This window comes from Phodopus roborovskii, unplaced genomic scaffold, assembly GCF_943737965.1.
Source record: "Phodopus roborovskii unplaced genomic scaffold, PHOROB, whole genome shotgun sequence".
Lineage (NCBI taxonomy): Eukaryota > Metazoa > Chordata > Mammalia > Rodentia > Cricetidae > Phodopus > Phodopus roborovskii.
In genome coordinates this window covers 3,501,175-3,516,836 of record NW_026125562.1, presented here as the reverse complement: position 1 = coordinate 3,516,836, position 15,662 = coordinate 3,501,175, and the positions used below count along the sequence as shown (strand labels likewise).

Genomic DNA, 15,662 nt, shown 5'->3' with positions numbered 1-15,662 from the left:
CAAGGTCTGTGACTTTAAGACCGCAGATTTTCTTCTTTCCATATAAAGAGTAATATCTCAGCAGAAGTTGTAAGCCAAGACTCACCCATAGGTGATCCCTAAGAGACCCAGGAACCTGATGAGATTAAATGTAAAACTGTGTCCAAGTACATTTCTGTAGGGAATGTAAATGTAACACGTGACTCTCTATGGAGGTGCAAGTTCGTGCAGCGTGAACCCTATAGTAGAGAAGGAAGCATATGCTCCTCGATTCTTCCCTTGGGTCACAGATGGTAGAGAACAAATGGAGACAGCACTGTGGAAGCCACTATCTTTTGCCTTTTGAGTTTGATCCAGATTTGCTAATGAGTCTCAGTTTCTTTGGACTAATTGGGTGCCACCAAAAGAGTCGATGTCACCAGCCTGGGGCTTGCCAAGAACAATTGCTCAGCCAGCAGACTCTATTGCCTAGGGTGCCGAGTAGAGAGGAGTCGAGTGATGTCTTGGTAGAAATGCTGATATTTGTCCAAGAACATAGAACAAGGGGAACAGAGAGGAAAAAAAATTCCCGGCAGCCCTCCGGTCTTGGCTTTTTTGTGGCAAATGTTCGCAGCACTATTTATTCAAATGTGTAATGACAAGCACCAGAAAACAACATGCAACATTCTCCTCACCCTTGATCTGTAGTCCTAGAATTAGGAGACCCATGGTGAGGATGTTGAAGGGAACTCATGTCTAAGAAAGGTCCTGGATGGGCATCTCCACATGGTCAGAGTGGAGCAGGACAAAGGGCAAGTCCCGTGCTCCTTGGCCTCCTGCAACAGCTAGAGAAGCCAGAAACCTTCTCCTACTGCAGGCCTGACTAGGCAAAGTGGTGGTGCCAGCCCTGGTTGGAGAGGACATGAGTCCTATGAAGACAACCCTGCCCTTGGCATTTATCCTGCTCAGCCCCATGGAGGTAATGAGGTGAACTGGTCTTTCCTCTTAGGGTCACCATGGAGAGAGAGGTCATAGCCTGAATCAAGGCTCTTCTGGCCAAGAACCAGCCAGACTCTTGGTGAAGAAAGGCCTTCTCAGCCCTAGAGAGAGCTCTGGGCTGAGTGCCCAGTGGACGTGGACAGTTAGTTCCCTTTCTAAAGAAGTCTATGGGCCAGTTGCTAACTTAGGCCCCCAAATGAGAACACCTTATCCATCACATTTCAAATAATTATAAATATAGACGCAGAATCCAGAGTTCGAGTAGAAGCTGCTCACAGATCCCCACAGGGGCTTGCTTGAAGAAAAAAATGAAGGTCACCCCTTTGTTCTTTGTATCTCTAGATCTGTAGGCAAAACTGTCCCCCTTGTCCTTAACCACGGGGACAACTTAGGATAGACAGTTTCAGATTTAGGAATATCCTTGCCCTCATCAATTTCTTTTTTCATCCTTAAATTATTTCCCCAAAATTTAAAACAGAAAACAAAAATTCCAAGTTATTTTACTGAAGGGCTTGGGAGCATCTATAAGTGTGTAAAAATCATACTCCCCCTGTCAAGTGGGGAATTATAACCCAAAGAAGAAATGGATGGCCCAAAGTTATGGGTTCTAAGGCCTGGGGACCCAAGTAATACACATCTTGGTGTGGGTAGCATTGAGGAAGGTGAGGAGGTTGGAGAGGGTTGGCCCGGTCTTGAGGACAAGTTAGTACAGGACACATCCATCTTTGGGATACTAAGTGAGCCAATTGGTACTACATTGGGAAATGTCTGGATTCTTCCTTCTTCATCTTTCCCTGCGCATCCCTAGTGCCAGGGTAGACCAAGGGGTTTTGATCTGGGCAGGATGCAGATGGCATTTTCCCAGTTGGTACCCTCAGACCTTGGGGCCCAAGGAGAGATGGAAGGAGGTGTCAAGAAGAGGAGACACACTAGAGACAAATATGGAACTGGGTCCCAGAGTGAAGAAGCACCATTAGCATCGGGCTGCCCAGGACTGGAGGAGGGGTAGAGCCTGGCTACCATAAGGAGCAAGGGAGGACTTTGAGAGAACACCTCTTTGTAAAGATGAGGAAGGAAAGGTATAAAGACTAGAAAAGGTGCTGATTTGAGAAAATGGAGAAAAATGAGCAGACAGTAAGGGACTCCTGGGCACCTCTGCTTCGTGATGGTCCTTTAGGCCCTCCTAACACCCACAGGAATAAAAGGAAAGCCTGGACAGACATCAAAAAACAGATCTTAAATGCCTCATGCCCAAAAAGTTAGGGGAGGGAGATGGGCTGACAGGTGGGGGTGGAAGAATGAAGTAGAAATATTCCTAGCCTTCTCATCTTGTTTCCTAAGTGTGAGACAAAACCAAGTCCATGAAGGAGAGGGAAGTTAAGAGTTTCATGAGTAAGTAGAGTTTAGGGAGCTACTGAAAATATTCTAGCTAAGGGACAGAGAGAACTGAGGGGACAGAAAATGTATTCTGCCAGAAACTTTCCTGACATTCTTCCTAGAAGATGCAGCACAGTGGCTGCTCCCACTGAGTCCAGGCCTCATGTGGACCCTTAGAGGGCCCTCAGATAGGGTAATGGGTCTCCCTGAGTCCAGGCAGTAGACAAGAACTGCGCTGCCACCATTTGCAGTTCCAGCAGGATGAGGGATTAGGAAGCCAGTAGAGGGCTGCCCAGGTTACCAATAGCTGATGCCTACCCATCCATCATCTCAAATCTCAAAGCCCAGAATAGTGGGGGAAGGGAGTTGGAGGAGGAGGGTCCTGTGGAAGGCAGAGGAGATGAAGAGGTGCTGTCCAGTTCTGGAGTAGCCAGATGTTTACTGCTTCTCCACCGCCCCTTGTTCTGCAGCACTCTCCTGGCTGGGGCCCTGGCCCTGGCCCTGGTCCTGGCCCTGTCCATGCCATGGTGTCTCTTTGAACACAAACCAACAGTTTCCAGCCCACAGGAAGAAGTTGATAAAGCCGAAGAGCTAAAAGAGAAATCAGGAGAGTTTGTGAGAATAGTCGTGGAGGAGCCGCAGGAGAACTGGGAAGAGGAAGTGCACAGAGAATTAGGTAGGGGGCAGGGTTCACGGCCATTGTCTATTAAGGGATTCTCCAGTGAAAGTGTCTAAACTCTAGTCAGAGTACTCATTGGCAGTGTAGCTTGGTCACTAGCTGAATCTGACCCTAGTAATGCTAAATAAGTCAAGGAACACGTGCCAGCCTGCTTGAGGTGCACGAGGCTGGAGCTGTCCAAGGTACTCCCTTCGGGCTAGAGACTCAGTGAGAGAAGGCATTGTTCAAATGTCTGTTGTTTTTGCTGTTGTTGTTTGTTTTCTCTGTGTACCTTGACTGTTCTAGGACCTGTAATCCTCCTGCCTCTGCCTGACAGGCTGTTGGTATTACAGGTGTGTGCCACCACACTAGCCCTATTTAAATATTTATTTTAAGTGTTTTGAAAAACTAACAACATAGAGAGGGTTAGAGGCACACACCTTTAACTCTAGTACTCCAGAGAAAGAGGCATGAGGATCTCTGTGATTCTGAGGTCAGTCTGGTCTACATAAGATAGTTCCAAGTCGGCCATGACTATATTATAAGACACTGTCTCAACACCACACACACACCACACAACAACAATAACAACAACAAAATACCAAACCCAACAAAATCTAACAAATGGATAATTAGGGAGAAATGAACCTATGTTTACAATTCACTTTGAAAGGCATTTTAAAAATTGGATTGAGTTAGCCATGGTGGCTCTGTACAACAGAGACAGCAGTCCTCATGAGTTGGAGACCAGTCTGTTCTATATAGTGAGTTCCAGGCCAGCCAGGGCTATATAGTAAAACTTTGTCTCAAAATAATAATGATACTAATAAGATTGTGGTGGTTTACACCTGTGTAATCCTAGCACTTAGAAGATAAAGGAAGGAAGATTGTGAATTTGAGACTAGTCTCAAATTTCTGAGATAGTATCTCAAAACACAAACAAAAAGCCAAGTATAAAAGCACAAATAATAAATCCCAGTATTTAGAAGACAGAGGCAAGAGATTCATCAATTGAAAGGCAGCTTGGGCAGGGAAGTAGTGGCCCATGCCTTTAATCCCAGCACTCGGGAGGCAGAAACTGGCAGATCTCTGTGAGTTCAAGGCCAGGCTTGTCTACAGAGTGAGTTCCAGGACAGGAGCCAAAGCTCCAGAGAAACCCTAACTCAAAAAAAAAAAAAAACCCAAACAAACAAACAAACAAACAAAAAACAAAACATACACACACACACAAAACTAGCTCGAGCTATATACATTCAAGGACAACTTGGGATATGTAGCATGACCTTGTCTCAGAAATGGTAAATACATATAAAGCAGATACATTGAAATGCTACAGTTTAGGTGGTGACTATGTAGGCCTCTCCTGTAAATCTTTTTCAATTTTGCTGGATATGTGAAAATTTTTATATTTAAAAATTGGAAGAGAAACCTATGTGCATAGTTTCAGAGGGCTCCCTGGTGCAATGGCCATTAAATATTTCAATTGTGGCCTTGGGGAGGTCTGGGGCATTCTCTGAGTGGGTATGGGGTGGCTGAGATGATAAGGGGGCACTTGAGAAGGGCATTTGCTACGCGGGTGGGTATTTACCAGCTTATATAGATACAGATTTGTAACAACCAGGACGACCAAAACTTGGGTTGCCTGCCAGCTGAACCCACCACTGCCCCCTAAACCCTTTCCATTAGAAGGCTATGTGACAAGGGGCAGTTTCTCTCTCACAATGGTCCATTAACAACCCTGAGCTCCCTCTGTACATGCTCTCATGTGACATGTAGCCAAACAGTCAAGAAAGGGTAACCTCCAGAGCAGCTAAAGTGGGGGGGGGGGTGTTGGTAAAGAAGTGACTCAGATTCTCGTCCAAAAATATCTCCTCAGGTCAATGTCAGAGACAGGGTTACTAGTCTAGAGGCACAGCATATGGGCCCTGGGGACACCCCTATTCTTCTCAGAACCAGCCAGCTGGGACAGCTGGGCTGCTATGCCTTTCCCAGACCCAGGTCTCACCACAGAGATGTTAGCTAGCCCCATGGAGGGTGTGGCCCCGGCACTGCATACTGCATCCTCTCCATGACACACGGACATGGCTGCAGTCAGGCTGGATGGCCGTGTGGCCCCTTTGACATCAGTCAAGCCCTTGCCCCAGGCAGCTGCAGCAACCAGCCAGAAGAAGGTGAAGGAGACAGTCACACAGAAATCCTAGGATGAGCAGAGGGAAGAAGACATATTCAGGATAGCCCAGGGGTCACCAGAATCCCAAGGTCCCAAGACAGGTTCTTTTTCCATCCTACCTGAGGACTCTGTTCAGTGCCATCAAAGGAATGGTGCCACTCAGACCACCATACTCCTGCCCTTAGAATTATAGTCAGGCAATGAGCTGCCAAGGTATCTGCTGGTAATCCTCCCTCCTTGCAACCCAAGTAATTTAAACTCCCTACTCTCTCCTCCCAGCTTCCCTTGGATCCCCACTGTTCAAACTATAAGTAATGAAGAAAGCAGATTCAGAAGACAATTGAGGTCTCTAAAGCCCACTTTTCATCTTGAAAGTCTGAAAGACAGAGGAAGTAGCAGAAATAATGCTCATTGAGAATAGCTACGTGCTAGATGTTCTACAGTTATATTCGTTTTATCCTCATCAAATACTTGGCACAAGTATTCATTATTTCATCTTTATTTTCTAGCCAAGGAAATGAATGTGTAGAGAGGCTGAGTAACTCATCTAATGTCACACAGCTACTACGAGCAAGTGCTAGGATTTGAACCCAGTTAGGTTAGCTCTAGACCCTGCCTCCTCTGACTGCAAACAAAGCAAGAGAGGTTTGTAGGGCAGAGGTTCCATTCCACACATAGGTATCAAGGGCTCAGAGCCATCACTTTTGACCTCTCCTCCATCTCTGACTTCAGCCTTCTAACAAATGGCTCTTCCATTTTTTGACCTCATCCATCTGGGCTGTGCTCACTCACCACCAGTGGGAAGCGTTTGTTCTCTGTGTAGAGGTTGTGGAAGCGCAGGTAGAGGACGAGGGCAGCCATTGTGTAGAAGAAGGAAAAGATGCCCAGGGTCACAAAGAACTCCGCGGAGGCAGAGAAGTCTCCCATGAGGTGCATGGTTTTGGAGGTGGAGTCTTCATCACAGAGAGGCATCTCATACTGGACCCGGTGCAACCTGCAGGTGGCAATGGAAGCCAATGCTGAGTGAGGGCCAGCCTCTCTAGCCCTGCCCAGGAAGGGCCCCTGTGTTGGTTCTCACCCTGGGAAAAGAGTCATGTAAGTAGGAACTTCTGAGCAAATCTTGCAGTTAAGCCAGAAGCTACCGAAAGATTCTACTCATCCTTTTTTTTTTTTTTTTTTTTTTTTTTCTGGTAATATTGGAGGTTGAACATAGGGTCTCACACATGCTAGCCAAGCACTTTAACCACCAAGATACAGCTCTAGTCCAAGATTCCATCCAAGCCTTATATTCAGCAGCCATTCCATACCCATCCATCTGGCCAGAAATGGTCACCATGGATTTCTAAGTATCACTAGGAACCTTTAAGTCATAACATATATACAGTCCAACTATTTTTGTTAGCCCAACCACTAGACAAATCAGAATCATTCTGTTCTTAGAAACATGTAGGCCTGTATTAAGCAGTGGCCAAGTTAAGGTTTGATTTAGCCCTCCCTAATTAGGTCACATTGAATTTAAAAAAAAAAAAATAAGTGGAAAATACAGCTTGTGTGTAGAAGAGGTGTTTAATCTAACTTGGAGGCTGAAATGGTTTCAGACACTCTGAAAAGATGAACTCTGCCTCCGTGTCCCTCTGAACAGTCATCTCCCCTCCTCAGGCTCCCAAATACTCAGGGGTGAGTATCCTCTTCTATTTTCTGGCCAAGATGTACCTCCTTGTATTTGGGTGACATCAGGTGAGCATTTCACATTTACTGTTTAATATTTAAACTCTAACAAGCTTCCTTCGAGGCACAGAGGAATCTGCAGAGGAGCAGAGAGAGCTGTGATGAGCTGCCGTTGCTTGAGTTTGGACTGGGCCATCATAACAACGGTATATCCATGTTTCACTCTGGTCAGAGTGTCTGAAATGGCTAAAAGACAGAATGAGCCAGGTGTCGTTCTGTTTTGCTCTAGAGGAGTGCATAGTAAATGGTCTTTAGGTTGTGTGTCCTATGAGTAGACATAAATAATGTGAGGTTGGTAGGAACAGAGGAGGGAAAAAGCCCTGCTAACCTAGTAAAAGGAGGTCACTGGGTCAGAACCAATCCCTACTTACCTGAAGGGATAGCCGAACAAAACAATGATGGAGCTCACATCCTTGGCTTCGTTGTTGCACCGAACCATGGCTCCCGTCTCCCCGCTGTAAGAGCCGCAGGACCCGAAGGCGAAAATAGCAAAGAGCTGAGAGAGAGTGAAGTCGCTTTGAGAGTCAGAAGGCCTCACCTGTCCAAGGTTAAGAGCCACCCTGTGACTCCAGAGGGTGCAGATGCTTAGTGAGCAGGGAGGAAGGATTCCTTTTATCCAGTTGCTCCGTAGGGACCCTCAGCTGCCATTCTTCTTTCCTCTCCAAATATTGTATTTTCTGAACAAAGCATTGGACCAAGTAACCAAATGAAGAAGACTGACTTTGAGTGTGGTCTCAAGGAAGAGGAAGTGAGAGGAAACTGTTTCCAGACCTCTCTATTGCGCGTGGCACTCAGGACCACACATAGCTTCTTTAAGATAACAACTAACACAAAACCTCTGTAATTCTGGCTTTGGAAATAAATGTCTGTTTCAAAGCTAGACCCCCCCACCCCCAAACAAGAGAATAGAAATAAATCAAACCAGATCAGGCATGTCTGGAATGCTTTCCATTTATTTTAATCTCCATTCCTCCTTGACTAGTCATGGACTCTTGCCCTTACTTTATTTCTAACTTCCAGTAGTTTCTTGCCTCATTGGAGGTATGATGGAGGGGAGGCTTCTACCAAGCCTCTTAGTGGTACTGCCAGCCTGACTTTTCTTCCCTGAAAGCACATGCCCTTCCAGCAACAGCATCTGCTCTGTGAATGTCATCAGGCCTGGCTCAAGCCCAGGGAAAGCACCCTCCACTTTCCTTATCAGCCTCTATTATTTCCCACTGCGGTTCCTCTTTGTAATCTGCTGATGCTGCCATTTCCCAGTGGTAGAAAGCAGGGGTGTTTCAGACCACTGGAATTGTTTTCTGTTCCACCTTTCATCACAGCTGACCACACCTTCTGTCTTGATTGATATGAAATGTCCCCATCCTATGATACATTTCTTTCTGGGGAAACACATATTGATTAGAACGGAAAGTAAGAAACTTCAATCTCTTGCTCTCTCCAATTGTCTGTCTGTTCAGCTCATTTCCTGTGCATCTTCCTTTGACATGATAGGAACATTCTTAGTAAATGTTGAATGTATTGTTCATTGTTTGTCTTTATCTGCTTCTCTTAGTGTTTTTGGACATTAAGCAAGAAGACAGTAATCTGTACTTGGGACCTGCATCCAGTCAAGAATAGAGTTGTGCGTTTTTTCTAATGCTGATCAAAGTGAAAAGAGATCTAGATTAGGGATTAGGAAACCCAGGCCCTGTAACTCATTTGTTAGGAGGCTTGGCTTTCTGAGTCCCAGTCTCTTCGTTTTTTTTTTTTTAAAAAAAAGGACTTGGGGTTTATTTAAAGGCTGTTTCCAACTCTGGAATTTTTCCACCCTCTGAAGTTAATACTATCAACAGAGCATGCTCTTGGCTGGGTTTACCAACAGCTGTGCTCTGCCCCTGGGTGGTACCCAGTGCTACCACCACGCCTTGCATGGCCTGGCCCGGCAGAGCTCAGTGCTGGAGCCATTGACTGCTCTGCAAAGGTCATGTGTGCCCCTATTTTCAGCAGACTTGCTCCAAAGGAGTAAGAATTATCTGTATAGGTGACAATACCAGGGAAAGAGGACAGAGTACCTGCCTGCAGTGCCTACATAACACACACTAAGTCTGAACTAAGCTCTGAAAGCTGCAGTAGAGCATGTTGGCTCACCCTGACAGAGCCAGGGACAGAGAAAAGTCCCTAGATGCCTTCATACCATACCTTTAACATACTCAAAGCTGACCTCACAAGCAGCACAATGGACCCTCACTAGCTCATCCTCAGAGGGATGTTCTTAACTTCATCCACTCTGTGACTCTCTGACTCCTCATGGAAGTCCTAATTCCTCTCAGTTTCCAGTGCCTAGGACAGGACACATCATGGTGTCACATCTGAGCAAGGGCAGCAATGTTGGGTATATTTTTATTCACTGGCTGTTTGTCAGTGAGCATAAGGAAACATGTACAAACCCCTAACTTGGGGGAGTGAATACCAAGTATGGAACCTTTTCTTCCCTGGGCACTGTTGAACACCTGCCAAAAGATGGCATTTCTTGGTTGAACAAAACAAGGCTGATTTGCAAGACTGCCAATGTCATGATATCTCAGACTGTCATATTTGTCTCATCGGGAAATGACTGAGTACCTGATACCTTCTTCAACTTTTGTTTCAGAAAATAAAATAAGAACCTACGTTTTTAAACTGAAAAAAAAAAAAAGACTGTATTTCTCAAGTATGTACCTGTACCAGTCACTTTAGCAGAGAGAGACGCAGAGAGGCAGAGAGACAGAGGGGTTTCTGTCCTCATGGAGCTCATGCCTTAGAGTCATACTATTCAACGAGTAGTGTTCAGCCATGTATGGCTATTTAAATTGCTTCAAATAAAATGAAACAAAATCTAAGATTCAGTTACTCCGTCACACCAGCCACATAGCAAGTGCTTAATAGTCATTGCAACAAACCCCTACTCTACTATCAGCATGGATTACAGAACTTTCTCATCATTAATAAAAATTGTAAGTCTAAGCTATGAACCTACTCTGATTCTTTGAAAAGTGAACTATACTCATAACAACTTTGCTGTTAATTGTTTATTCTTTTCTATTTTGATTGAGAGGAATATCTAAACACTGTTTATAGTAGGGTTTTTTTTTTTAACTTGTCAGAGTGAATGTTATTTATTCATTTTGTGGTGTCTGGTGAACACAGGGCCTTAAGTATGCTAGACAAGTGCTCTACCATAAAATCTTATCTCCAAACACAGAACACCACAATCAGTGGTGCCAGATAGCAGAGTTAGTGGATAACAGGAAAATCTGAGCACCTCATAGGGACCAAAAAGACCTCAGACATTATCAGACCACTTCTGGACACAAGCTCTCCTTTCTCTGATTAAGTGATGTCTCAAAGTCATATTTAGCTAATGTGAGAGCTGGGTTTCAAATTCACAGCTCCTGGTTCCCTGTTCTGAGCACCTTCTATTTCATTCATTCATTTGAAACTCAGCATCTACCTTGTGCCCTGACACTTGAGATATTCAGATGAGTGAGACCCAAAGGCTGAAGAAGAGATCTCTTCTGTGTAGTGAATGCTACAAGGAGGGAGGCAGGCACTCTGCCCCGGGCTGCAGGAGCAGAGTCACCATCCCTGCCCATTCTCAGCTTCAAACCCTTTACTTTTCTGTACCAGATTGCTTGCTGCCATGACCACATAGGGAACTAAGCCCCTGGAACAAGAGGAGAAGACCTTGAAATCACGCCTCTCTTATACAAGGCTGTGAGATAACACACTGATCATAAAGAACAAAGATGGATTGCCTGAGAGCAGGATACTTTCAGGAGCTCTGGTGCTGGAAATGGTGATGGTTGCACTTTGCTCTCTACCTCCCCTTCTTCTTCCCCCTTCCTTTGCATCTCTTGCATCTCTTGGAAAAGATAGAATAACCCTCCAGGCTTAAGATCAGGGCTCCACTCTGATGTGGACTAATTCACTGGTTCTTTCCCAAGTCTTGCTCACAATCATCTATTGCTGTTGTAGACTCTGACAGTGTCCATTCAAAATCTCCAATAGAAAAAAGAAAGTACCAAACAAATAAAAATAAATTCCACCAATGAAATAACTTCTTTGCATTATAAATCCCAAAGCCTGCCTCCCCACTCCCAAATTATCAGTCCTCATCAGGAGAGCATACTAGGATAAAATTAATATGACCTATTATTATTGGTAAGGAAATGGAATCCCATATGATTGAGTCACCTGGACTATTTTGTACCTTACATTCTGACTGAAGGGTTGGCAATGGTATTTGAGCAACCTCACCAAAGGGTGACTTTGGTGGGACAGTATGCATAAAGAAGAAAGTTAGGGAAAGTATGGGAAAGGGAACACACATGTATGGAATCTGCTCACCGTGATCTTCAAGAATGTTCAATGCATTGCAGACATTACCTCACATAGTCCTCCCAGTAAACGTGAATGACATGGTTTAGCCTCAGTTGAGGCCATAAAGATTTCATTACTTAACCAAGCTTTAAGAGATGGAAAACAGAGAAGACTGACTTTAAGTCAAAATCCATCCAATCCTAGGTATTTTTTTCCTTTCTTTTCTTTTAAAGCTAATTTTGGGTGCCAGGGAGATGGCTTAAAGGCACTTGTCATGTAACCATGGTGACCTGGAGTTCCATCCCCAAGAATCTATGTAAAAATTAGAAGAGAAAACAAACTCCGTTGATCTCCATATGAAAGCTGGGCACTTGCACTTGTGAGCTGCACCCTCCCCCTCACACACACACACATGAATGCTAGTATAAAATAATATAAAAGTTAAAAAGAAAACAACAAAAACCTGTCTCAAAAAAAAAAAAAGGATGGATGGATGAATGGATGGATGGACAGACAAATGGATGGATAGAGTTGTCTGGCTGGCTTGATATAGACCTGATAATATTCTTGGATTGTAACTGAATTGAGATTAATTTCTGAGTCTTTTTGCTTATTTGGTTGGATAGGCTAGGCTGAGATCCGCCTATCTCTGCTCCTAATTGCTGGGTCTAAAGGTGTGTGTCACTAAGGCCAGCTTAATTTCCAAATCTTAAAGACACTCAAAGTCCCAACTCATAAAAGAATTAACTCACTTTCTTCTCACAAGGATTCCAGTAAAACCTTTGGGTAATAATAATAAAAAATTTTAATAGTCACTGTAATAATTATCTGTGTTCTTTTTCTCCTCCACTTCTCCTCCAGAAGTGTTTCTAACACTGGTTCCTATGTACTTTTCTGTCCATCTGCAAATATTTAAGCAAGCCAAACTCACACCCTGAATTTAAGTCTACCTGAAGTAGCACTAAAAGCAAATCATGGCTCTTTATGATGCCACTCTGTGAATAAAGGTCAGTTCCAAGTCTTTCCCGAGCCTAATTTAGCAGTATAAGAGAAAGGAGGTCCCTGTTTTGTACAATTCCTTCCCTATAATGTTCATAAAAATCAGAGAAGTCTTAATTCTTAGGAGAGTGGTTTTAACCTGTGAGTCATGACCCCCTTGGGTCGTGGTTCATAACTGTAGCAGAATTACAGTAATGAAGTAGCAACAAAATAATTTTTTGGTGGTGGTGAGGTTAACACAACAAAAGGAATTGTATCAAGGGGTTGCAGCATCAGGAAGGTTGGGAACCTAAGACTTAAGGTTAGAAGAACATTGGGTCATTGTGCTCGGGATTGCTGAGCACAGGAGTGTTGTAGGAGGTAGTGGCGAGAAAGATGGGCAAGGTCAAAGAAGGAAGCTTTTTTTGAATCTTTCTGGGGAAAACAAATCCCTGGTCTTTCCTCGTGGTTACCTCTGGCCCTTGGCAGTCTGTCTCAACTTTCTATTAGATCCACTTGTCTGGTTTAGACAGCAGTTCTGTCCCTTTCGTCTGGGTTGCTCACAATGCCTCCTTACTTATGAACTTACTTTTCCTACTCCCATCCCGTCTGGTTCTCAAGTCAGAACAAGAAAGGGCAAGAGGTGAAAGAGTTCAGTCAACACTGGCCCCACTCTTGAGGCATCAGAGAGAGTGGAAAGTCCCATAGTTTCTTTACACTTGGGACTCCCAGACTGGTCTGCAGCCAGTCAGGGTCTCAGATACCCAGAGACAATCCCAAATGCACTGTTGACCCTGAACTCCAAATTTGACTAGTCCCATCCAAACCACTAGTATTTAGGATTTGGTGACAGCGTGATAAATCCTGTCACTGGTGAATGCAAAGCTCTCACTCCTCCCAGGTATCAATGGCAAGTTGTTCCCCAGCTGAATCCACCGCTGAGGGCACATTAAAAACTTCACATAAGCCAGGCAGTGGTGGCACGGTCCTTTCAACCCAGCACTAGAGAGGCAGAGCCAGGTGAATCTGGTGTGTGTGTGTGTGTGTGTGTGTGTGTGTCTACAAAGGGAGTTCCAGGACAGCCAAGGCTACACAAAGAAACTGTCTAGAAAAACCACGGTGGTGAAAAAAGAAAAAAACCTTCATATATAGCAGTTGGCACATGGATTATCTAATAAAATCCTTTTTGCAAGAATGCATAAAATGCCCCCCCAAGTCTTTACGTTTTGAAAAACTGATCATATCTGTCCACGTTTCTAATATATGACGATCTTGGGCATTGGGTCTAAGAACAGAGAGCTTGCCAATGTCTCAAAGTACCAGTGAAACAAAGCAATATTCCTACTAGACCAAAGCAGGGGAAACGGAGGACCTAGCAGATGAACATTTCAAGGACACAGGGTAAAATTAATGTCGAGCTATAGTCTAGCATGCTGACAGGTTTGACTAATGCTGGAAACCGATGTCCAGAGAAGTGGCTTGCCCAAGGTCACAGAGCTGAGAAAGGTAAATCTAGGCCTGCAACCTACCACCTTACCTTCCCAGCTCAGTGCTCTGTTATCCTAGTTGCCATATTTTACTCATGCTGTGATTTTTTTCTTCTGTATCAATTGTTTTATTTAATCACAGGACTGGGAAACTATTCATTCATTCATCTACTTCTTTACTCGGTAACAGATGCCCAAATTACTCCAGTGACCTCAGCTGGGAGTCTGTCATCCAGGTCCTAGAGCGTTCTGGGTAGAATGGCTTCTGTAACCCTCTTCCTTCCCTCCTGTGCCCTCCGTGGCTTTGCTCTCACTGCAAAGCGGACCTTACCCCCCTGTCCTCCTCACCCCTCCCACCACTGCACAGTGGTATGTGCAGGATCAGAGTTCTGGAAAGGTTACACCCGGGTCCTCTCGCCCGAGTGAAATGTGAGCGCTCTGGGCAAAGGCGTCTTGCACATAGAAGGTCCGAATCCAGGACTCCGCAGGCCTGGCTCCTCTCCCTCCTTCCACCAAGTGCTGGAGAAGCAGCCCTGGCCATCCCCTCCCCCCGCCCACCTGTCGCTACCCGCCACCCTTCCGCTGTAGCCTGGGCCCGACGCATCTCCCCAGCCTCCTCGGGGCCACATTGCTTCGGGTCAGCGTCACAATCCAGGCTCCCGAAATAGCCCCGGACTAGGGCCGACTCACCCACTGGAGGACTTTGATGAAGCCCAGCGGCTCCTCCAGGCGCCGCCAGCGCAGCCCCACAAGCAGGCGGTCCACCTGCCGAGACAGAACCAGTAGACGGTCAAGGCGGCGGGCAGGGATGGGGGCTTGGGTCCCCAGCTACTCATACAGGGGGTGGGGAGGCGGGGAACGTGGAATCAGAGTCAGGCAGGACATCCAGGTGGACAGGGGCTGGTGAGAGTTCACGGGCCAGGCGCTTGGGGCGTACCTGCGGACGCTGGGACTTGTCCGACGTGCGGCCGGGGTTCTCCGTCGAGGACATGCTGGAGCTGCGGGGCGCAGTGCGGGGTTTCGGCTCCCTGGCCGGGGGGCTGCGGGGCGCTCGGGGGCGCTGGGGAAGGCGGGCTCGCGGCCGTGGGCAGGCCGGGCTCCAGGCTGGCTGGCGGGCTGGGTCGTGGGGGCGCTGCTGCTCGCGCTCTCGGAGGCTGTGTCCACCGCTGCCCCGCCGGCTGCAGAAAGCCCCCGAGTCCGATTCAAACTTCTGTCAAACTCTCTGGTCGAGTCTGCAGCGGAGTCACGTGGCGTGCGATCGCGAACCCTGCTCCCGCCCCCTGCGCTCCCCTTTTTCCGCGCGTAGGGTGCCTTAAAGGGACCTGTGGAGCCTGATAGCCGTCAGGCTGCCAGAAGGCTCCGGGTTTTTGCTAGAAGCTTTCAATGCGGGTCCAATACCTGAGCCAAGGTTAAAAAAAAAAAAAAAAAAAAAAAAAAACCCACCCGGGATGCGTGGGCTCCTAGTGCAACTTTCCCGGTTTTCCTGAGTTCTGTCAGAGGGTTCTTCTCCTTTTTCCATACTGTAATAACTACAGCACACAAGATTTTCCTAAGGCAAGTTCAATGCTCCTATAACAGAGTTCTCCCAGCCAGAACAACGGAGAAAGCTAATTGGACTGTAGACTTTTGCTTCACAGTAGACATGGTTTTACTTTTTAACAACAAACGGCATTTAGATGTTAATGAGCTTCAAAGTTATCACATTTTAAAATGTAAGAACTCGATCTCCTTTTAATATCCAACACTATTTAAATGAGAATGAAGTCTGCAGAACTGTGGGTGCAAAGATTGGGGCTTGTATTGAAAACTAAGGCAAAGTTGCATTTTGATTGACTTTGAATGAAACTCAGCTGTGGGAGCTGAGAGTGAGCAGTTGTGACTATTACACATTAGGTTTACAAGGAGTGGAGATCTAAGTAGTAAAAGATGACAGACGCCTTTAACCAATCTGAGTGAATCAGTGGAC

General features: G+C 45.8%; 1 protein-coding gene across 1 annotated transcript; it reads right to left on the bottom strand.

Annotated features, from left to right (window-relative positions):
* Positions 1–2,595: 2,595 nt before the first annotated feature.
* Positions 2,596–14,721, bottom strand: Sypl2 (synaptophysin like 2). Its single transcript, XM_051177728.1, has 6 exons — positions 14,634–14,721; positions 14,387–14,461; positions 7,262–7,386; positions 5,955–6,156; positions 4,998–5,189; positions 2,596–2,925 (listed from the first exon to the last, which is right to left on the bottom strand). The coding sequence occupies exons 1-6, from the start codon at positions 14,685–14,687 to the stop codon at positions 2,773–2,775; spliced, it is 801 nt and encodes a 266-aa protein (XP_051033685.1). The 5' UTR covers positions 14,688–14,721; the 3' UTR covers positions 2,596–2,772.
* Between the last annotated feature and the right edge of the window lie 941 nt (positions 14,722–15,662).

What these genes read in the sequence shown, in the direction of transcription:
- Sypl2 (XM_051177728.1), bottom strand. Translation starts at nt 14,687, where the DNA reads ATGTCCTCGACGGAGAACCCCGGCCGCACGTCGGACAAGTCCCAGCGT. An exon ending in ACAAGTCCCAGCGTCCGCAG is followed by an intron (nt 14,462 to 14,633) that starts GTACGCCCCAAG and finishes CTGTCTCGGCAG; the next exon opens with GTGGACCGCCTGCTTGTGGG. An exon ending in GGCTAGCTAACATCTCTGTG is followed by an intron (nt 2,926 to 4,997) that starts GTGAGACCTGGG and finishes TTTCTCTTTTAG; the next exon opens with CTCTTCGGCTTTATCAACTT.